Raw genomic sequence first — 24,378 nt, 5'->3', positions numbered from 1 at the left:
CCTTTAAATGTTCAGTCTTTCCAGGATGTCACTGGTTTCCGTGGATTAAAGTTACGCCAAAATAATAATCCCAATACAGTGATACGATTTTTTTCTTTATATACATGCGTCTTCAGCCAGTTCGACCCTATCCTGGAACGTATTCAGTTCGGTTAGTCAGCAATGATTATGACTTCCAGCATGCTGGTATTTCAGATATAGTTGGCAGTCTCTTTATTATAGTTCTTCTGACCTCTCTCGTGATACTCAGGCCAGTCTTTCTTTTACACTGTACTGGGAAACTATAATAGCCAATTTCAACTGGTATTACACATGCACTTCATCCTTTGTTGCATATTTCGATCACTAATCCTACTTTCTTGCTGTGGAATGTGTCATCGAATCTCTTCTAACGGGACTCCGACAATAAGTTCAATCATTGAGACCATATTGCGCTCGAAGAACTATAAATGTTTTAGAGCGGAGGTTGTTTGATGTCTGAAAATGCCATCCATCGCCTACGACTGTCACTACAGGAACTTGCTGAATCCAGGATGGATTTCTGATTCTTTAATTTATTTACCGGGTTAAGTTGGATCACCTCTTACAAAGTTCGTGAATTTCCTATCTTTCTTAATTCCTCCTCGTCTACTACTGTTTCTTTTCAAGGACGTTTGCTAACTCTCTCGGTACTTGATCATGTTTGCCGTTGTGTCTGTCCTGTTTTAAGCGATTTTGCAAAATGACAAGATCTGTTCTGAAGTGTTTCCCCATAGCTGACAGTTTTTGTTTATGCAAGACACCACTTGCATAGGTTTGTCCATGATAGTTGTAGCAAATCATAAACGGATCTGAATATGGTGTGGTTCCATCCGTCAGATTTTGTCTCATTTTAGGGAAATGTACGGTCATCTTGTACAAATGTGAACGAAAATGTAAACATTTCTTGAAAAAAACTTATTTGAACCAAAAAACTGATCAAAACTATTTTAAAAAAACGGTACCGGTAAATATGAGGGTTTACATGTAAATGTGCATGCCATACAAGAGCAGAGTAATACTTCCTAAATCACTTAGAACTAAACAGCTGCAGACTTATCTTGAAGATTTAAAAATCTGAAGAAAAAACATGGAAGGGGTTTATTGATGTCCATTCTACAACCATTTATTGAAAAAAGGGTTAAATCTTGCACATTAATGCTGTAGCTTTGTCTCAAAATGGTACCCTTTTTTTATTTCTGTAAATTTAGCATACCAAACATATAATGTTTGTAAAAAATTTCCATGCATGTTTTGAAGACTGAACCGGGTATTACAAATAAATCTGACAACTTAAGTTCTCAGTTTTATTTACGGTAGAACAATAATAGGTTTTTAATAATATTCAAAGTATTGCACAAATACATCACATATCAAAAAAATAAACAAATACATGTGTGCAAAATTATCTCCTGATGATGAGACTCTTGTACCATATAAATAATTCAATTGAATTACAAATTTAAATATCAAACAAATTGTACTTAACATACAGCATTGACTAGAAGCCTAAATTCTGGGAGAAATGAATTCTGTCCTTAACATATTTGATGGTCAAGCTATTTATGTCACTGGACAAAAGTAGAGGAGCTTAATTCGGATCCTAAACTAGAATATGCATTTTACATACAATATCCATGTCATTCTTGAAGGCATTTTCAAAAGTCGGTTCATTTTGATCTCAGATACATCAACATATATATGAAAAAGAAAAAAAAAATTGTCCATTTCTCTGAACATTAAGTTTAAAAAGTTGAAGAAAAAAAAGTTAGGCTCATTAAGCTCAGTTAAAACTTCTTTAAAAACAAATAAATGAGTTTCTTTTAAATTAATAAGCAATCACATTTACAGAAATAATAGAATATCAATATCAAGCAGACATATCAAACAGTTTGTCGACCACTTCAGCTACATCTTGCACAGAGTATTTAATGTATTTCTCTGGATTTTTGGTAAAATTCAGCCGTTTAAATTTGTCCAAAAACATTCTGAAAGCAGGAATGATAAAGTCTTTGTTGTCCTTTTTCATTTGTTCACGTAATTCTGGATCTGGAATAGCATATCCTTTCTGAATTTTGAGAATGTCTTCCAACTCCTTGTTGAATCCCTGAAGGATTATGAGAGAATATGGATAAGAAAAAGGAACAATTAGTGGTATACAACTGTTTAGTGAACTATTAACAGATAGAATTCAATATTACATGAGATAATGTGGCATAAATTTATTGTCAAAAATGTACATGTATTCTTAAAATACTCACAGAAAACTTATCTTTGATATTCTGTTTTTCCTTGTCTTTCAGCTGAAAAAAAAACCAATATTTACATCACTCTCTTGCACAAATCCATTTCTTGCTTAATTTCTTTTGAAGTACATGTATTACAATGAGCTATTCAAATTGAATTGTTACTGTTATAATTAAACTTTAGTAGCTCATAGTTGATATTTTAAGTACCTTGTACAATGATATACATTGTATCATAGCGATTTTGAGGTCTCAACCAGTGTCACCTTTTTACAGTTAAATCACAATCAAATAACTTGAATGCTTTTCTCGGTCCCTTGAGTTTAAGGGAACAATTATTTCATAACATTTTTATTATTTAATAGATGTATGCCAAAATATAATACAAAATATGATATACTAGTACATGTAGTGTATATACTTCCTTTTATATAATGTATACTTTGGTAGAAAACAATGAAATTTTTTTATACAAGTTAATTGAAGTTTTTTTTTATTCTGAAAAACATGAGAAAATTCATGCAGAAGTTCTTATTTGTACAGAATTATGTTATATGCTAGTTTAATCACAGTATTGGAATACTGTAAACAAACTTTTATTCCCCACAACTATATATAGTGAATTACACAAAATGACCAGGTTCACAGCCATGTGCTGATCCAGAAAATTTTTCCGGATAATTGTGTTTGCCAGGAGGGGTTCAAGGCATATTTGCGATAATTTTACTATGTAAACTTAATAAATTTTCATTTTCCAGGGGGGGGGGGGGGGGTCCGGACTTCTCCTACCCCTCCTCTAGATCCGCGCATGACAGCAGCTAATTTTTGCAACCAAGCTATATCAACTCATATTTTTTTTATTACAACTACACTGCAAGAAATATTCATGACAATTAGGCTCTTGTGAATCTCACAAAAAAAATTTCGCAAGTGAATAAAAGTTAATTTACAGTAATATGTATGCTGTAAATTCAGTCATGATTAAAATTTGGTAAAAGTCAAGATGAGATGCATGTATTGAAAATACAGTCATATGTACTTTATCAATATATGTATCAATACACTGGACTACTGGCGATCTTAACAAGTTAAGATCACTTCTACAATTTTCGTCTCAGGAGAGTATGGTATATGCATATTGTTCATCTAATTTGAATTTGCGTTTCACGGCCATTACTTACATGTATCTCTTGCACCTAACATTCCAAAGTTCAAAAAAACAAATAGGATGTTTAAAAGATCAAATAAACATGGCATACTAGTATAAAATAGTCATCTAATATACTTGAAATATCAGACAAGTGAAAAGCTGTCAATGTGACAGCAAACCGGGTTTTCTTTTATGTAAACTGTATCCATAATCCATGTCAACCCTTATCCAGTGAAATGGAGTACCCTACATGTACATGTATATGCAACATTTTGCCAAAAAATGACTAAGTTCAAAAGCTAGTATTTTTTTCATAAATTATCGGAAATAAAAATCCTAGCAATATGCACACCTCTGATATATGTACAATTGATCTGCAAAAGAACAACTTCCTATCTTGAGAACTGTAGGAGGAGTTATCCGTACAATGAGGGTACCCTATATGCAATATTTTGCCAAAAAATGACTCAGTTCAAAAGCTGGTATTTTTTCGATAAATTTTCAGAAATCAAAATCCTAGCAATATGTACATCTCTAATATATGTACAACTGATCTGCAAAAGAACAACTTCCTATCTTGAGAACTGTAGGAGGAGTTATCCGTACAATGAGGGTACCCTATATACAATATTTTGCCAAAAAATGACTAAGTTCAAAAGCTGGTATTTTTTCGATAAATTATCGGAAATCAAAATCCTAGCAATATGCGCACCTCTAATATATGTACAATTGATCTGCAAAAGAACAACTTCCTATCTTGAGAACTGTAGGAGGAGTTATCCGTACAATGAGGGTACCCTATATGCAATATTTTGCCAAAAAATGACTAAGTTCAAAAGCTGGTATTTTTTCGATAAATTATCGGAAATCAAAATCCTAGCAATATGCACACCTCTGATATATGTACAATTGATCTGCAAAAGAACAACTTCCTATCTTGAAAACTGTAGGAGGAGTTATCCGTACAATGAGGGTACCCTATATGCAATATTTTGCCAAAAAATGACTAAGTTCAAAAGCTGGTATTTTTTCGATAAATTAGTGGAAATCAAAATCCTAGCAATATGCACACCTCTGATATATGTACAATTGATCTATCTGCAAAAGAACAACTTCTTATCTTGAGAACTGTAGGAGGAGTTATCCGTACAATGAGGGTACCCTATATGCAATATTTTGCCAAAAAATGACTAAGTTCAAAAGCTGGTATTTTTTCGATAAATTATCGGAAATCAAAATCCTAGCAATATGCCCACCTCTGATATATGTACAATTGATCTGCAAAAGAACAACTTCCTATCTTGAAAACTGTAGGAGGAGTTATCCGTACAATGAGGGTACCCTTTTGGCAGCCGCCCGCCCGCCCGCCTGCCATTTTCACCATTTTAATAACCGGATTTTTCCGTTGGAAAACCAGGTTAAAAAATATATTTGGCAATCAAATTAGATCCACATTTCTGAAATATATCAAATTAGGTTTATATACTCATATTAAACATGGCCTGAATTTTGGGACTGATTATAACCCTGCCCTCCTCACCTTGCTGTTTTCCATGGCCTGGATTCTCTGCTGAGATATTGGTTCATGAACTTCTGTAATATAATGCATCACTCGGCTCCAACTGTAACATAACGATTATCAGTGGTTAATATGTAAAATTCATTTCAAAATCTCACATAATCTATGTATAAATGTAGTGATCATTATGATAGTATTCTTTAAAACTTCAATATTCAATATCAGATGATTTTGTACACATATGATTTGCAATAAATGCATGAAGAAATATTTGAACAATAAGTGATGTCCAACCTCTCTGAGTAAAGCTTTTTCTGTTCGTTAATTCGGTCCTCGTAGAATTGTCCTACATCTTTATTCCAAGTATGGATGAGATCCAATAAACCAGATCTACCAAAACAATAATACTCCTACATAAAGAACAATACTCAATAGAGTTAAACTATTTGAATTTTTAATCTCTAGAATAAATTGTATACAATTTGAAAGGGTTACTACATGTATTTTCATAAAAACAACCGTACAAAAATCATTCAACTAAACAAGATGTCAGTACTATTCATTGGAGAATAGTTAACAGGCTACGGTACCTACCTTTTGAGTGACTTTAGTATGTAGTGATAATTATTCAGCATAAAGACTGGTCGCAAGGTCGGGTCACTGTAAGTCTCCGCCTTTATGGTCAAGTTCAGACCCAGCGCTGACAAGGTTTTAGCTTTAAAAAAACAAGAATATGAATTATAACTTCAAGCACATATATCAAACATGTCCAGAAAAGGAGCTAATATCAATAACTTATTAGAACCTCAATACAAATAGTTGTTCTATCTCCTTTGTACAGAGATCATGGACTCACTGATATAATCTGCCAGTCTCATTTTACTCTTCTTGGGGTCCACAGCCTCGGAGGGAGCTGCCTGTTCTCCTGATTAAAGAAATAGCAGCTTTAATCAAACATATAACAAACATTACACATTAGTACATGTATACATTCCGGTAGGTCAGAGTTATCTTATACTTTGATTTCTTATAGCTTCAAACTTGAACTTGCATACATGAATATGTAAAGTTTAAATGAGTGGAGAATTAATGATCACTCTATTAATTTATGTGATCTGTGCATACATTTTGTATATTTAGTATACACACCGTGAAGAAGTAACATGGCACCGGCTGTGTCTGCATAATCTAGTAGAGGCTCCAAGAAAATGATGGTCTGCAATGTTCATACAAGTCACATTGCACAGTAGATCAACTTTCTCATATCTTGTATTAACTAGGTATTATTTATGTAAGAATTCAGTCTAAAACACATGTCTTTTGGTAAACATGAACGTACATTTATGGTCAATCAGAAATTCTTGTTCTATTCATTTAGAAGATATTTTCTTCTCTTTAACATTGATAGATACGTAATGACTCAGGCATCAGCTTAATGTTGTTTCTGATCAAAATGATAGACTTCACAATGACAACACTCTACTGAAGTGTGTTATTACCCTGTTGGTTAATTCATGTACTGTTCCATCCTTTGGCATGGATGCCTTCTCTGGATCAGTCTGCAAAACAAAATGTCAAAAAAGGAAGAATTTCCCAAAGATATAAGAACATTTCATTATAAAGTCTACTTATTCCAATGTTAGAACTCACTAACCTTTATGCTAAGAGCAAACTCTTCTAAAGCTTTGGCAGCCTGCAAGATACAATGTAAAACAATGATGTACATGTACTTTACTGCTAAGTGATGCTACTTAAAAAAGAGTTTTAAACCAGAATGGAACGCTATATAAAATGAACTCACAGTACTGCCTAGTGTTGACAGCAGGGAAGTCAGCTTGGCCCTCGTAGGTGTGGCACATCCCTGAAAATTGAAAGGAATTAACAAAATAAGTGGTACCGTATGTTTTTTTTTTGTTTGCCATTTTAAAACCACTCATCTAAATTTAGGAATGCTTAGTAATTATCAGTTGAACTTCATCAATAAACTATACCTCTAGAGTCAAATCAAATTCTGGTTTGATGGACCTCAGATGTTTCAGAACAGGGAACACAGACAGGACGTTGATGAAGTCATGCTTGGCGATGCTTTTCTTGGCATTAACTGCCAGCAACTGAAAATAAATGATTATCTTACTGCCAAAAATCACGAAATTTTATGAAGAAATTACTTGAAAGACACCGATGAGGATAAATTCTAATACCTCTCCATTTTTTATGACAGAGTCCAAACCTTCCTGAATAATGTTATCAAACACACTTCTGTGGTGCTTGTCTGCAATTATTCCCGACATCAACTGAGCTTCACTCTGAAAGAACAGCAAAGGTTACCATGTAATTGACAGAGTTCAAAGAAGAGGAGACATCAATACATCGGGCAGTATCTGAATGTAGAGAGCATTTAAAGGTCTTACCTGTATAAGTTTAAGAAGGGCAGACAACTCAGTGATGTAAATGTCCACTTCCACATCCAGATTTTCTTCCTTTGGTAACTCAGCATGAGATCCCTGTCTTTTGTTTCCTGAAATATCATTAAATAAATTCTTGAATATTCGTGTAATTGTCATGAAATGTTAATATGCAATGCCTTAATAGAATATGATGTGAGGTATCATTGTGCATGTATTTCCTTAACTTTGTATTGTGTATGACTTACATGTATGGTAATAATACCTTTGACCAATATAACTCACCAGGGTCAAAAGGGGATTGCATCAGTGCTGTGGCTGCCCGTCGTTTAAAGGAATGACTGCAGGGACAAACAAACAAAAAGATATTTATGATTTCAGCTTATAAACGCAATATATACTAGTATTTAATATTCATCAGTCACTCAAGTACTGAATATACTGGCTTTAGGTGTATAGTAAAGGGGTTAACAATATTTATTTTTGTTAGAAGTTTGTGAGTTGGATATTCTAGTTTGCAATTCAAAACTTGTGCATAAATCTCCACCTTTCCATTTATTTTGCATTACAACTGTACTTGGGAGTAATGCTTTAGGTGTGTAGATCACATACCAAAGTCAAAGTAACACTTACTGTACAGAGAACATTTTTATAAAGATAACAATGTCGGTACATGTACTTTGAAATTATTTATATAAAACATCAATATATTAAAATAGCTTTTTTTTCTCTGCTGATCAGGAAAATATTATGATATGTAATGAATTTATTTCTCAAAGTATAGGCACAAGCAAAGTGGTATGAAGCTAGAAAACTTACCACTAATCTGAACATCTTAATTTACCCAAAGTTAGGATAGAGCCATCAAAAAAGGGTAAAAAGTTTTTCAGCTTAAGGTCAGACGACACGTTCCTCAATTTTATATACTAGTAACTTTTTCCAGGATTTTGTAAATGGTTTACTACTACTTTGACAAGCTTTCTAGCAAAAAATTAGGGTACCTTACCAGGCATTTCTGCAAAATACTAGAGTATGCAATTTCCTATATAATCTTCTTGAAAATATACTTGAATTGCTGATATAAAATAAATAAATATACAGCACAGCAAAATTCACTGTATTGGAACTCTATCTCGGCCGGGGGAGTGCTTTGAACTCACGACCTCTAGAACATATATGCTTCTGGCAGTGAGCGGCCACTGCTCTAACCACTCGGCCATATAGACATATAACCATATTCAATTAAATTTTAATTATATTAAAAATAATTATAAAGCTAATGTTTTTTATTGGAACTCTTTATTACGAGGAGATACAAAAAATATTGTCGAGGAACGTGTCGTCTGACCTTAAATGTATTCAAGGTTTAATATACAGACTAATAGACAGTTTTGTCTTTTAATAGAAACTTTTTATGACTTGTTAGGATAAAGAAAAGCTAAGCAGCATAAATGCTACGTTTTTTCTGTAATTTTAACTTTTATACAATAAAAGGGTTGGGAGTTTTTCTTTTTACATGGAGACTACATTTTCATTGGGACATGTACATAAAATACCCTAAATGTAATAATTTTTTGTACTTTGCAGGATGTAAGTTTAGATAGCATCTATAAGTTAATTTAAAAGCCATTAAAGGCAAAATTCTTTCAATACCAATACCTGAAATGCCTTTTAATTGCTTCACTAAAATCAATAATTTGAAAGATCATGTGTTAATTTGTCATCTTAAAAATATTACAAAACCTAGAATCACTTGATTATAGGACAAACACTTGTATACAATATTCTAGCTAATGGAAATATTAAAAAAAAATACATCCTAGAATTTATTGAGATGGTGACAATCTCAAAGGATTTAAACAACGGAAAATAGAATAAAAGCAGTTTCAAGGATTTTGCTTTTACACTGACATATGGCTTCGAAATTTTCAGGTTGGCATACAACTTTAAGTCAAACTTACCAACAGGCATTTTTTTTCATTAAATATAAGCAAGATTAAGCCAATGGGAAATAATCTATGGTCTAAATGTGGAGATCTGCTGTGACTGTCAGTGTCATATTTGGGCTTGAAACTTGGCTTAAAGTCACTGCACACCCTTTACCCTAAAGCTCTATTCATGTGAAATATGAGCCGGTAGGGCTAAGGATAGAGTCAAAATGCTTTGAAATTTTGTTTGGCTTGGTCTGATATGACCTTGACCCTTGACCTAGAATGTAATTCAAGATTTCACATTTATTGACCAAAGGCATTCTGTAAGTGTTAAGTATGAGCCAGATTGGACTGAGGGAAGAGAATATCTGATCCAGACAAAGATTTTCATCATAATTCTGCTATGCCATTAACCTTTGACCTAGAAACTCTGTTCATGGCCCTTGCACATTCTTTACCAAAAGGCACTCTGTGGGTAAAGTTTGAGCCAGATTGGGCCAAAAGGAAAAAAGACACTTTCTAAACAAGTAATCTGGATGAATAGATGGATGGAAGGACAGACAAACTAAACACCTTAAGCCCCCCTCAGAGTGACGTCCAAATTGTTGTTCCTCTAAATAAACGATCATTCCAATTAACAAAAAATTATGCAGTATGTTTTCATTTTATATAATCATTGAAATAAAGTGATTCAGACCATACAGATTTGTGATGTTTTAAAACAAGCTTACGCCATTTTTCTGACACTCTTCCGGGCTGGCGTATCCTTGGACGTTTTTCCTTTACCCCCCTGCAAAGACACACACTTATAAAATGACACACTGAAATAATGATTGCATGAAAACATAATATATGTACATTATTCCATAAGTATTAAGAAAGTAATTACAGAATATATCCAAATTGATTAATTGATTTGCAGAACAACATTGGGCGTCTTAAAATTCGTGGAAAAGTTTTTTAAAAATATGATATATCTGATAATGAAATACCTCAGGTATACAAATGTACATATCAATTTTCAGTACTCTTTGACAGAATTAAAGTACCATAGAACACCATATTTGAGATATTTGATATTTTTTTGATATTTTTCTGATCAGTTAAATATAAGGGTGAAAAATTTATCCTTAGTTTCTCAGGCCAAACATTGGAAAATAAAATGCTGAAAGCACGGTTTTTAACTTAAGCTTTATTTCCATTTCCTAATTAACATTAAAAGGGGAATAACTTAGTATAATATTTCAACTAAAACTTCATTTTTTAGGGGGCAAAGGAAAATTCTGCTGGGACCCAAGCATGGCTACAGAAGCAAAGTACCAGTAGTTGAGATTTCAATGTTCAAAATACCAACATTTTCTAGTATACTGAATATATAGCTAGTAGGTCTCAATATGAATAAAGATAATTATGTGTACATACAGCAGCTGGTGAATTGGCCATAGAGAACAGAGAGATGGAACTGTTTCCTGTTGATGTCTTCATGTGATCTTTTAATCTGCAATATATAATAATGCACTACATCATACATGATTCATGCATTATTTAACAGTAAAAAAAAACCCCATTGCATTTACTGTCAGCCCCTGTCAGTCTAATATTTTCTACTTGACTTTTTTTAGCACACTGATTGCTTTACAAATTTTATTGTATGGGGGACTGTAAATACACTTTTTTGTAACTTTGATGCATTTTTGCATTTCATTATTTTCAATACCCCAGTATATTTATAAATTCTGAATGGTTTTATATTTTTTACCCCTGTAGAGATTTGATGAGCATGGAGGAGCGCGATCTGGTGTAATCCTTCATATACTCCGTGTTCTTTGTGTTATTGAATAGCCACGTGGAAATCAGACTGAGCTCAGTCAGAATTTTCTCTGGCAAATGTTCCAACTGAATATCATCTGAACCTTGAAGTTCTGAATACAAAAACATCGATCATTTTCATTCAATCAGGAAAAAAATCTTGCAAAAACACTTTCAGTTTGTAATAAGTAAAATATTTTGCATTAAGTGGAGGAATGCATTACCCTCATCAGTTGAAATCATGTCCAGTACCATGACGGGGGGCACGGGCCTACAATGTCTGCCCAGCAAGGTACGGAACTCTATAACTAATGCCTCTTTTCCATCATCATACACACGGATCTGAAAACATTATACATAACAGTATCAGAAGTAAGGTAAGTTTCACAGAAGAATAAGCATAAAAAATCAGGGAGAGCTGGGAACAACATTTTGCTGTGAATACTACCCGTTATTTAAACAAGTTAAAAATGTTAGACTTGACGCATTAATATTCAAGTTAAGGATAGTTTGTGCTATCAAGAAGCAATACAATGGAAAGAGCTATAGATTTTGAGGATTTAAGATGGTAATCAATTGTAACAAGTTATAATTTTTTGTGCAAATGCCAAAATACCAAAGTATAAATCAATTTATTAACATGGAAAATCCAAAACACTGACTTCTTAGATAAATATGTACTTCTTACCACATCTGTGAGTTCCAGGCTGGTTGGGTTGTGTTTGTTGAAGTAGTTATGAGCCTGAACAAGTCTGTCCATAATCGATAAATATTTTTCTAGACCACAATTGTGGGGTCTAAAAAAGATAAAATGAAAATCTCTTGAAAAAACAGTGTGATAGAATATGAGATGATTTTTTTAATGCAAAATTTAAAGTAACATGATCAATAATAAACTGAATGTGAACCCTTCTTTAATGAATTCTTCCACTTCTTTGGCGACATGATAATATCCCAATACATTATCCAAAGTCACCATTGTCTTTTCAATATCTGTTAATACTCATAAGGATTTTTAAAAAGAAATACATGAAATATATAAAACAATTGCATGAGGGATTAAAAAAAAAATGGTAAGGAAAAATAAATTTCAAAAAATCTTTAAAAATTGAAAATGTAAAAGCAGTAAGCAACAAAAAGTGTACTGGTTAAGTAAAAAAAAAAACATATTTGGCAATATTGTTACTTATGTCTTCAATGTTCTGTTGTAAACAAATCACGGACAATTTGCATGTCATAAAAACTGGTAGATTTATTTTAAATTGTGCTAATCAACGCTAAAGAATTTCAATTCAATAAATCAGAATTGGATTAACTGTAGGATTATAGGTTCGAATTTGGATGGAGATACCTGTATTCATGTGGTAAACATAATGAAGAATTTTGATTGAGAAAAAAAATTCTAGAAGAGTGTGTGGAATGCAACAAAAGTATTTCCATCAGGATGAACTGCTAGTTTTAACTAGGAGTTACCTCTAGAGGTTCTACTTTTATACTATTAAGTTTTTCAGAGCATTCTAAATACTGGAAATTGTTGACAGATGTCCGCATCTAAAATATCATGATAATGAATTAATACTAAGCATGTGACCTTTGTCACAATATATGAATAGAAAGAAGGATCAAATTTTGCACAAAATTTTTAGTTGGAATTTTATTGTGAATTGTGTTTGATTTTATTGGCTTTGCCCTTCAAAGAGTCGAACCATAAAAAATATTAAATTGTAAACCTGTTATTTGGACAGAATGCCTATCAATTAAAATTTTTAATATCAGGAACTCCTACGACATTTTTCACTGAATTCAAATTAATCATGTGTTTTGACATTAGCCTTAGGCTTGTGATTTTCTTTTTAAGTTGATGCCAGCTATAGGATACTTTCTTGTCTTCTCCTCAACATCTCAGTCTCATTGTACACAGGTTCTACGGTGTTTTCCAATTTCCGGAGTCGGTTTTCAAAACTTTGTAGAATAGTCAACATGTTGGTTGTGTTTGTGTTGCTTTTGTTTAGGGCCTCATTTAGATTCAGCAAATTGTTCTTCTCCTATAAAACACAAAAATATTTCAGACCTGAGTTTCATATATACTTGATTCCTATCATATCGCGGGTTCTATGGTATCGCGGTATTTCTGTTTACATATAGTAGCACGCGCTGATATTGACATTTGACGTCAGGATATTTTTAGACATAAGTAAACAGAGGCACGCTGAACATCACTGAGGTATATAATATAGGAAACTCACAATAACATTGCCGGGTTTCTGGAAATATTTCCGTATTGGATTTTTGACAAAATGATTTAACTACCGCGATATCATAGGACGGGCTCATACATATACAGTGATGTAATACACAGACACAAATCTTTAGTTTACATGCGTAATTTATCTTACTTGAGATACTTGTTGCTTACCCTTTCAAGTTTGTTATCAATATCTGCTTTCTGGATACTTGTTGCACTCATTTTGTGATTCAAATAAGTCAACTGTCAAGTATATTTTTCCTCAACACCCTAAATAATTTTGTCAATGTCAAACCTAATTATATATTTCCCTATTTAAATTCTATTTGATGAAGCGTTTAAGAGATCACCTATAGTGTTCGTATGTCGCAAAACAAAACAGTACTTTACTTGAATTTAATATTGCAAATTACAGGGTTTCAGTTAGAAAGGAAATAAAATAAGAATTTTGTTTTCGCCAAATGATGCATTAATCCAAAGTAAACGTAGCATTTGAAACGACGTTATAAACCAAACAAAAGTCGTAAAATTCAGTTCCGAACACTTTCTGGCAATGTGCATAAATGAAAGCTTGGTAGTGAAACTGAAGCAAAAATTTACAAACTAGGAGCAAAATGCAACGAAGTTGAGGCTTGATTTACAGCAAAATACCATAAAACACATTTTCTTATTCGTTTATTTGCGGTTTACATAATCATAAAGATGGGACGAAGGTCAATCAACACCACCAAGAGTGGGAAATTCATGAACCCCACTGACCAAGCCAGTAAGTTCAAACACACATGACTTTTACAGACTCTGTATGCTATACAATCCACTTTTTACAATTAAAACAGAACGAGTAATAAGTTTTTAATGAAGCAATTATAAAATTTGTTTTTTGTTGTTTTATACATGCTGAAAATTTCAGTATCCTTCCCACAGCTAGCCTATTTAAATATGTATGCAAATGGCCAAAATTTGAGATTCTTAGCTCCTATGTTAGGTCCCAGCCAGGGGAGGTTATTGTGACATCTTCAGTATGTATCAGAAGAAAAAGGTATATTGTCAGTTAAATAATTTACAATTTTGTCAGATCTGCATTGGACATTGTTGGAGTTACAATTGTTTGATACCCTTCAAGCTTTGGTTTGTTTAGGTTTGGCTTATTAGGCATGCATTTAATATAGGGATTTTGAGATAATCATATCTGCAGACAAGACAAGAAGTTTATAAAAAGATAATAATGTAAACAGTAAATCGTTATATTTTAAAAATATAGTATCAAAACTGCAAACATATTTTGATAGCACACTATTGACACAACATGCATTACTCAATTTGTGTGCACACACCATTGTAGTTATGAAACTATATTTTTCAAAAATGATAATATAGTGCTTAAATAATATTTTTTGTTGGTTGCAAACAAAATGGACAAAATATCATGCATTCTGATCCTGAAATTGTATTTTACAGGAAGAGAAGCTAGGAAGAAGGAATTGAAAAAGGCAAGTTTACCATAAAAAGTTTTGTTTCTTATTAATGTTTAGTCCAAATTTTTATTCATTTGCATCAGAAATTTTTTAAAGAACTCTGAAAATCTAAGATGTGGATATTTTTTTTTTTCAGAATAAAAAACAGCGTATGATGGTTCGAACTGCAGTGCTCAAAGGAAAAGATCCTTTAAAGCTGTTACAAGAAATGGAAATAATCGATCAGATGGGTATGTGTGTGAATACATTATGTACAGCATTCAGGGCTCACGCTGCCCATCGCATTTGTCGCTTTTTGCGATTTTTCAGAATTAAATGCGACAGTTTTTTGTAAAATGCGACACCCAGATTTCATTGAAAATCACCTAGCCTTTTGTTTTGATTGCATAATCTTTTCCAAGCGACAGTCTGTAGCTGGACTTTACGCTTGACTGACTTAAGACAATGACACAGGTAAACGGTCGAAGCCATCTGTAAGCGGGGTATACACAACTGTTTTAAAAAAATGATAGGTGATTTTCACACCCTATTACAGCTAAATGGATTTGTAATTAACCACGGACATATCTAATGCTTTCATCAACTGAGCTTACAATGTGATCGTCATTTCACAAAGAATTTGGATACGGACAACAAAAAACTGCATAAAATGAGAATATATATTTTGAAAAAGTGTAAGCCTAACTGGTTTAAGATATGATATATGGTTGATCAAAATTACTTAATTTGAATTGTTATGTAAGTGTTTTTGACAAGGTGCTTAGACTTAAAATTCTGACATCGTAAGGGTAGTCTATAAATAGAATTATAAAGCAAACTTGGAATTTTTACATTTGAATTTAGCTAAAATGTCACAGTTCAATTACTAATTATTTGAAACAAAAGAAGTATGATTTGGAATGATAATCTTGACTATAAATCACAATCTTTACATTTAATACCTTCAGCCAGAATTTCCTCTGTTCCGAAATTAACACAAACTACATATATCTACTAAGATATGATGTTCATACGCCAATCAACAAGCCAAGTAGATGCAATAACAATCATGTTTTGGGATTTAATAATATTACTAACAATACAGCAAATTTGACCTCTTCACTTGCTCTTTTTTTTAAAAATAAATTTAATCATAGGAAAACAAATTAAAAGATAAAATCTGTATAATACTAATTTTCTAAAAAGATCTAAAAAAAGCTTTATACTTGTCACAAGATGTCAATATTCACAACCATATAGACCCATAATTAATTACATAATTTTATAAATATTTATAATAATTTAATAATAATTAAGATGGTAGTTTGGGGTATGCTATAATATACATGTAAAATCTAAAACTAGTATTCTAGTATGGTGATAAACACTATGATAGAAAAAATGATTTATCACGCGAAAAGGTTGCGACACAAAATTTTGAGCTAGTGTGAGCCCTGAGCATTATGTACATCATACTGATTTAGATTAAATGTGAAACTGTGTTTAAAATTGATATTATTTACCATTGGTCCAAAAAACAACATTTTTAGCCTTAACTTTATGGGTAGCAGGACCCCTTGAGTCATAATTTAACATACCTCATTACACATACTTTTATACTTATTTAGACACAACTTCACAACTCGGTGTTTTAAATGTTTTGTTAAAATGCTTCAAATTACTTGAATATCTTCATAGCTCAATAGTCAATGTATCGGACTTGTGAACCACAAATCATGAGTTGAAATCAGACTTTGGGTTTTGTTCTCATGAAATGAATTAAAATTTTGAAAAGAATATTGTTTTATCCTATTTTTTGCCTATTTGACTTATATACTTCCTATCCATTATTTTATCTCTCATAATCAAATAATTTTCTGCTGATTTGAGAAACTATTTCAAGGTGTAGTGAGCCCCTGTAATGTGTCCTTCCGTGTAGTGAGTCCCTGTAATGTGTCCTTCCGTGTAGTGAGCCCCTGTAATGTGTCCTTCCATATGGATGTTGGTGCAAGGCCAACTTAATCCTTGGAAGTTCACAAACATTGTTGCGCTTTATTATGTTTAAATGTAAAAAAAATTATATTGCAAGAGTTAAGATTTTGTTTTTAATTGAACTGTTATTTTTGTAAGAAATGTAACAGTCAACTGATTTTAAAAACCAAATAAATTGTTTTAGATTTGCTTTTTTTTTTTTAAGAAATTTCTTGTATTCTTTAAATTGGCAGAATTTAATCCTATTGATGCACCAAAACTAAGTGAAAAGGTCTTGAAAGACAAAAGGAAAAAACTGAAGGAAACATTTCAGAGAGTTATAAAACTTTATGTAAGTATTGTGCACACTTTTTTGTAATCTTTTATTTCTATATATTTACCATATATATGAATCCTCCATCATTATTGATATTTTTTTCAGGAAAAAGAAAACCCAGATTTAGCCAAAGATTTACAAAAGCAAGAAGTGGAATATGACAGAAAAAGAGAAAAACTTCAAGTCTTTTACGGTACATATTTATCTAAGGTTGTTTCAAAATTATTGTATTTTTGAAAATTTACTGCTCAGGCATTTACAGCAGACCTGTCTTTGTATCACAAAAGATGGATTTAGGTACTAAACATCTGATGAACACAAGAAAAGAACATTTATTAATGTAATCATGCATTTTGTTGTTTTATTTCAGAACAAGTGAAGAATGCAGAGAGAGTAAAATTAGACCAGATTCCTTTGCCAGCATTACCGCAGCAGGATACATGTAGGTTGAAGTTGTTTATTGAATGAAGCTTGTTAATGTACTTGTTTTATGATAAGCCAGAATAAAGAGGATCTGTCCAAATTATTTATTATTACTTGTCAGTCAATCATTATAAAGGTACTGTAGATAAGATTGAATTTGTTTCTCTATAATCATTATATGTACATGTAAGAAGCAGAATCCAGTGAAATTTCGAATGCTTTTTTTGGAACATAATTCTGTGAAATTATAACCATAATTTCATTGCATAACATTGATTTGTAAATGTATGTCCGCTTAACAATAATGAAGATCAATGAAGCTCATACACTGTTAAATATAATTTTTCTTATATATCCTGAGTTATCCTGTTTGTTTCAGCTACTTCAATGATACCTTTACCCAGTGATATACCCCTTCCAATGGGCCAAGATAGACCACATGGCATACTCAAGAAATCAGCTTATGAGTGAGTGTTCTGTATCATCCAGATAAAATATTGTTTTTTATTTTAGCCAAAATATCACAACTGTAGTGGGTACGAAATGAACAATGCCTGTCTCAGTTATTGAATTCTTAATGTAAAATGGATTTTGTTTTATTAGATTACTTATGTTTGTCTTTGGGTGTTTCTAACAGAAAAAGTTTGTCTGGTTTTGACCTGGAGGCAGCGAGGCGACGCCCACCTCCCGGTCCACCCCCTGGCCCCCCTCCTGCTCTCAGTGACAGTGAGGATGAGGAAGAATACGACCCTGCCAAAGGTCTGAGCAGATACATATAATTATAATCATTAGCAAACTTTGTACTACTGTGGAATCATTAGATTTTGTGGTGGCTCAATTTTTTTGGAATTCGTTGGTACTTCTAAACCACGAATTAACATCCTCTACGAATTAATAAATTAGAGAAATAAAGTCATATTTCCTTTTGTAGGTATAAAAAAAATACACGTAATTACGTCCCCACGAACCTCTAAAATTTCAGCAATCCACGAAAATTGGCCCCCACGAATTTCAATGAATCCACAGTATTAGGATCTTATAATACATGCAGTTCTACAGTGCTTGAAATTGAGGACACATTAACATGTAGTATTAGTTTAATAATCTTTGTTATGTTTTTCAGGTATTGAAGAAAATATAGGCACAGTTGATGTAGATGTTGAACATCCTCATGATGTTTCAGATGATCGCATGGAAACAGAACATACTTCAGGTAGTTGTGACAGAAGGATGCATGTATTTGAAAGATTTATTAATCCTGAAAAATTCCAGGCTGTATAATTTTAAACAAATGCTGTAAAGTCCATGTAAACATTATCTTTATAACTTTATAACAGCAAATAGCAAACAGAAGAAAATAAGATTTATAGACGATGCATCAAGAAATCCAGATGAGGAAGAAAAGGACACAAGACTGAAATTTGCTCGACCTAAACCAGCAGGAGTTACTCCCCTTCAAGCAAAAATGTTGAAATTGGCTGGGCAGCAGGCTCCTATTAAGGAGAAAAAAGAGGCAAGACATTTTGAAAGAGATACTGCTTTATACATGTATGTGTGGTTATATACTAGTTCACAGTCTTGGTGTGTTAATAGCCATCTCGTCCTTGATGTTTAGTTGATGAATTTTTAAATGATTTATCATGTTTTCATTCTTTAAATGTTTCACAGAGACAAGTAGAAAGTGATGATTCCGACTCTGATGATGAGAAGACAGAGGCACATCAGGAACAGTCAACACACCTAACTGAGGTGTCCTCAAGAGAGGAAACAGAGGCAGCACAAGCGGGGAGACTTGTCCCTCCCGGACCCCCTCCTGGTGCCCCACCGGGCGCCCCTCCTGGAGCCCCTCCTGGTGTACCTCCAGGTCTGAATGATTGAAATAAAATGAACATTAAGTTTTAATGCAAAGTTAGGCTTTTACTTTGTCTTTTCTGTAGGTTTCCACTTTTTTTATCCTTAAACTATAGAAATGACATTTTTATTAGATATGTAAAAATATTAGATGCCAGATGCAAGTTGGGGAAAAGATCTCTGACATTGATATTTTTTTTCTATCATTAAATAACTTTAATCTGCATTAAAAGGGAAAAAGCTCTATTTTTAATAGTTATGAATTATGTTGTTTAAAATAAAATAAAAAAACAACAACCAAGAAGTGATACTTTATGTATGTTATTTGTTCTAATAGGTCCTCCCCCAGGTGTACCTCCCATGATGTTCAGACCTCCCCCACTGAGGGGTGGTCCTCCAGGAGCCCCACCCAGAATGTTACCCCCAGGGCCACCTCCTGGAAGACCCCAGGGGCTACCACCTGGTCCCCCGCCAGGGTTACCTCCCAACTTACAAATACCCGGGCAGAGAATGCCACCTGCTCCTCCAGGTAATATTTTTAAAAAGTCTGATAACCAGAAGTAATTGGAATTCATCCAAAAAACATTCTGTATTAACTTATGATATTGTGGATTTTTCAAATATTGATTACAGATCCATATTTGGATGAGAGTCACTAATGACTATTCCCGATATATAACCCATCTTTTAGTTTTCATCTAGGACAGATGACTCATACTGTAGTTTTGACTGTAAAAGGAGAACTTTAATAAATTGAAACATACATGTATATGTAGAAATTGCATATTTTATTGTAGTTGTTTTCAAGAATGATTATAATAAGTTGTATTATTTATTGTAGTACATACAAAGATAACGTAATTCCTCTATTCAAGATATATTTTAATGCGTGAGGTGATTTGACAAATTTTTGAAATGGAAATATTTGTATGAAATATTATAGGTGTACCTCCTCCAAGGATAATGAGGCCTCCGTCTGGTCCCCCGGGAGTTTTACCCCCAGGACTTCCTCCCCCTCCAGGGGTCGGGCCTAACCCTAATGTCCTCAGTGCTCCTCCCAGCATTATGAAGCCTCCTCGGAAATCAGGAGAAGAGGAGAAGAAAAACATGGCCACCATTGAGGCCAAACCTCAGATCAAGAATTTGTTGGGGGATGTGACAAGATTTATGCCTACTACTCTGAAAGTCAAGAGAGAAGGAAAGGATGCCAAGGGCAGGATAAAGATTCATTGTAAGTTTTTTTAGGATGTACATGTACATGTATTACATGTACTGATTTTTTACCACTTTTTGTGTAGCCTTATCAAATTGTGTTGAATGGCATATAGCTTAATACATGTTTTTAAATGTATCAATCCATTCTAAAGTAAAATTGAAAAACAAATGTACTGGTAAGTGTTAGCAATTTAGTTTATTGGTTATATTTGTTTGACTTATATTAATGATCATTATCTTTTTTTTTCACAGCACGAGAAGAGGAGAGGAGGCCACTAAGTTTGTCTCAGGTGGCAGCACCTACTGTGACGACAGTTCCCACAAAGACAAAGGACGATGCCTATGACCAGTTCATGAAGGAGATGTCAGACTTATTATAGTGCCAACAGAATCATTACCCGGTACAAGAATCTAGATCTTCTGACTTTAAAGGAAAACTGTGTACTAGTGTCAGGGTTTTCTTACAAAGATTTTCATTCATTTGGAGGATTACATCATTTTGAAGTAGACATTAACAATTTAAAATTGTGATCAATCATGAAATGTGTTTCTTATGCTTGTATTGCATTTTGAGATGATTTTAAAACAATCACAATGCTTGTACATGAATTAAAATGAACTTTGGAGTTACTGGAAATGGATTATTTCCCTTTGATTGCAAGTTGCACTGTAAATGAAATGCATTCAGAGATATTTATCATGTACATTATAAATGTATGATGTGTTTCATTAGAATCATTGTCTGCAGTGTTCATCAAGAAAACATGAGTTACATGTACATGTTTTAATGATTAGAACAATTGCAAGGAATTTGATTTAATTATTGACTTTGCTTATTTTTTTCCATATTATACAGTTGCTTCATTAACAACTGGATCAGTAACTGCATGAAACTTAACTTCATTTGGCGTTTCTCTGTGTTTTAGCAAAAACCATAGTCATGAATACCCTAGGTAATTAATTTTGAATTTTTCCAGAATTATGTTATGAAATGGTACAGAAAAGTCATTAAAGATGGTAGCTAATATTTATTTTACTTCATTTTGCCATATACCATTGATCAAAGCTTTCCCAGTGACATAATTTTTGCCTTTGTTCACAATCTTAAACAAATATTTTGGGTGTTAAAGACTGGTTAATTTGACATAGAAATATTTGTGATGATGAGGTTCTTGCATAGCTCACTAAATTTTCTGGCAAGCCAATAAAATTTTCTTTAAAGTACTGAGTGGTTAGAATGCATTTTGCAAATGCTTTTGTCATAGAACAGCAATGTGATAGATATGTCATTAAATATGATATAAATGGTATCAGGATTGTGAAAGTAATCAAAATCTCAGTTATTCATGAAATGCTCATCTATAGTTTTTGGTTTCTACTTGAATTAGCAACAAGATAGGGGTACAATGTTGAATTGCATTATGATTTGTGTGTGTTATGATAAAACCTTAAGGAAATGTAAAAATTTCATGATCCTGGGGCCAGGTGTGGTGATAAAATTGACAATCAATTTTTTACTCTATCTGCACATTGATCTTAATATTCTCTGTTACTGCTCATAACCTGTATTTATCCAAATACAAATATTGTGACCTCACTTTATTGAACATATATCAAACAATCCTAGAATTTGCCTGAACATAGTTTCATTTCATATTCAGCAAGAGATTAAAGTTTGTGTACTCAGTTAAAATCTCTTGATCTGTAAGATCCACTTTTCATTAATGCCCTGTGGATTTCATCAAATTGCCAGTAAAACTGTTACAGTATATTTCACAGGTTTAAATAAATTAAGGTGTTTTTTTTAATCTGTACACAGAATGTTTGCATTGGCATGCATGTTTAAATCCGGCTTTGCACATTATTAAATAGACTTAATACATGTAGTAATATACTGTGAAATCAATAGAATTTTGTGGTGGCTTAGTTTTCCTGGATTTTGTGCATGAATGCTCCTCACCCAGGAAATTACATCCTCAGTTATAAAAGATGGAAATCATATCATTTTGTACATTTAAAATCACAAAATTACATCTTTCAAACCTTATAAGAATTATTGTCAATTCATAAAAATCAGCCTTTTCAAAAACAAATGATTCCTCTGCAGTTTGAAAAGTGTTTTCATGATATCTTTTGTAATGTGGTAGAAAAAATTCAGGTGAAGGTTGCTGTGAGTTAAAACATTTTGCTTGTTCTGTTTATAAGAGAGAACATGCAATTTTATTTTACAATGAATTGTTGTAATTTTGGTTACAGCAGAAATTTAAAAAGCATGAACAAGCCTGGTATTGATAGGAATTTGAAAAGGAAAGTAATTAATAAGTGTTTTTATTATTTTTTTAGGGCTATTTTCTATGTTTTGTAATAATTAAACTAACCCACAATACATATGATGAAAAACAAGATGTACCATATACTGGTATTACCCCCACCCACAATCAATCTTGCTAATGTTTTCATGTGTCAATTGTCAAAATTGATTGTATGCTTTAGAAATCAATGGATTGATGGTATATTATATAAGAAATAATAAGTGGCTTTGGTGGGCTTCTGTCATATTTTGACTAGCTTGATTGTGTTTGTGGCTTTAACACAGTAGGTGAAAGTCCCAGATAAGGACTTATATAAGGCCTGTCATTTAAATTGCTTTAAATGCCATCTATGTTCATCAAATTCAAGATAGGAATTCATGTACTTTCATGTTTGCTCCCAATTGGAGATATTTAAATGAGGACTGGTTTATAGAAGTAGATATTGACGTATGTGGGGGTTAATAGGTAATATTATTTCATCTGAATTATTTACAGCTTAAGGACCCGAGTTTGGTATTGATTAGAAGTTTTTAAGATTGAGTCTTAGCCATAATGCATATATTTGATTTGTGAATCCTGGCCATGAACAGTATACATGTATATTTACCTGTGTTCCTCTGAATACCCAGGAATTTTTGGGGGCAAAATCTATATTCATTTAGCATTGGCTGACCTCCTCTATCCCATTTGATATGCACCAAGTGCCTACCAAAGGTGATGCATTTGTTTGAGGACTTGTCTAGAGAGTCAATACAAGAGATTTATTTTTCAGGCGTATCTTCTTTGGGGTAATGGAGAGATGAAGCAAACAAAACCCTCTCAGCTAGTAGAAGTCCCATTAAAACAAAGTCAACAGAATGAAGTATTGCATTGTTTCCTAATCTGTCACGGGCTGATTACTTATGATTGCTCCCACAGAGCCCTTGACTGGATTTAAAGGGGGGGGGGGGGGGGGACTGGATTGGGGAGGGGGGGGGGGTGAAAATGAAGAGACTTCACAAGGTTATGAAAATGATGTAGAAGAAACTTTCACATTCCATTGAAAGTCCATTGTAGTGCTTTTTGTTTGGCTGAAAGAGATCTATAGCCGCTCTATATCTCACCAAAAAATCAATTCTTGTTTGACTTTAGGGAATTGAAAATTTTTGTAAAATATGAATCATAAAAAAATCCCTTTGAATTTCCATACTCCTATAACGTCATACATATAGAATATATTTAAGTATTACCAGTAGATACTTATATTTATTACACAAGTCAGTCCTTTGAAAGAAATGCCATTTAAACATTTGTAAATCTGATTATTTCTCTGCTGAATGAGATGAATCACCCCTTGTCTCCATTTAATCCTGGTATTTGGAACCAAATGTATTTGTACAATAACTTACCTGAACACATTATGCATAGTTCTGTGAGTTACTGAAATCTATAATCAAATTTACCAAATATCTTGCCTTTGACCTTACTGTAATAAGATAAAAAATTGAAATGA

At 32.9% G+C, this 24,378-nt stretch overlaps 2 protein-coding genes across 3 annotated transcripts; one reads left to right on the top strand and one right to left on the bottom strand.

Moving 5' to 3' along the window:
- Positions 1–1,311: 1,311 nt before the first annotated feature.
- Positions 1,312–13,648, bottom strand: LOC105340744 (exocyst complex component 7). Of its 2 annotated transcripts, XM_011446929.4 has the most exons (23): positions 13,495–13,648; positions 12,958–13,123; positions 11,987–12,071; positions 11,767–11,875; positions 11,303–11,420; positions 11,029–11,191; positions 10,692–10,767; positions 10,001–10,059; positions 8,998–9,021; positions 7,624–7,679; positions 7,345–7,451; positions 7,135–7,239; positions 6,925–7,044; positions 6,735–6,794; positions 6,588–6,626; positions 6,433–6,492; positions 6,083–6,149; positions 5,790–5,858; positions 5,528–5,648; positions 5,228–5,323; positions 4,955–5,036; positions 2,280–2,321; positions 1,312–2,125 (listed from the first exon to the last, which is right to left on the bottom strand). In XM_011446929.4, exons 1-23 carry the CDS (start codon positions 13,543–13,545, stop codon positions 1,889–1,891), a joined length of 2,112 nt encoding a protein of 703 aa, XP_011445231.2. In that variant the 5' UTR covers positions 13,546–13,648; the 3' UTR covers positions 1,312–1,888. The 2 variants fall into 2 exon arrangements, with proteins under 2 accessions (XP_011445231.2, XP_011445232.2); XM_011446930.4 differs by lacking the exon at positions 8,998–9,021.
- Positions 13,649–13,857: 209 nt separating this feature from the next.
- LOC105340745 (WW domain-binding protein 11) lies at positions 13,858–21,798 on the top strand. Its single transcript, XM_066065512.1, has 14 exons — positions 13,858–14,093; positions 14,786–14,813; positions 14,935–15,028; positions 17,003–17,100; positions 17,191–17,278; positions 17,456–17,527; positions 17,888–17,975; positions 18,146–18,267; positions 18,632–18,721; positions 18,846–19,021; positions 19,177–19,372; positions 19,697–19,888; positions 20,303–20,590; positions 20,827–21,798. Exons 1-14 carry the CDS (start codon positions 14,026–14,028, stop codon positions 20,952–20,954), a joined length of 1,728 nt encoding a protein of 575 aa, XP_065921584.1. The 5' UTR covers positions 13,858–14,025; the 3' UTR covers positions 20,955–21,798.
- The last annotated feature ends 2,580 nt before the right edge of the window (positions 21,799–24,378 follow it).

Source organism: Magallana gigas, chromosome 7 (genome assembly GCF_963853765.1).
Source record: "Magallana gigas chromosome 7, xbMagGiga1.1, whole genome shotgun sequence".
NCBI lineage: Eukaryota > Metazoa > Mollusca > Bivalvia > Ostreida > Ostreidae > Magallana > Magallana gigas.
This window is presented reverse-complemented; position numbering and strand designations above follow the sequence as displayed.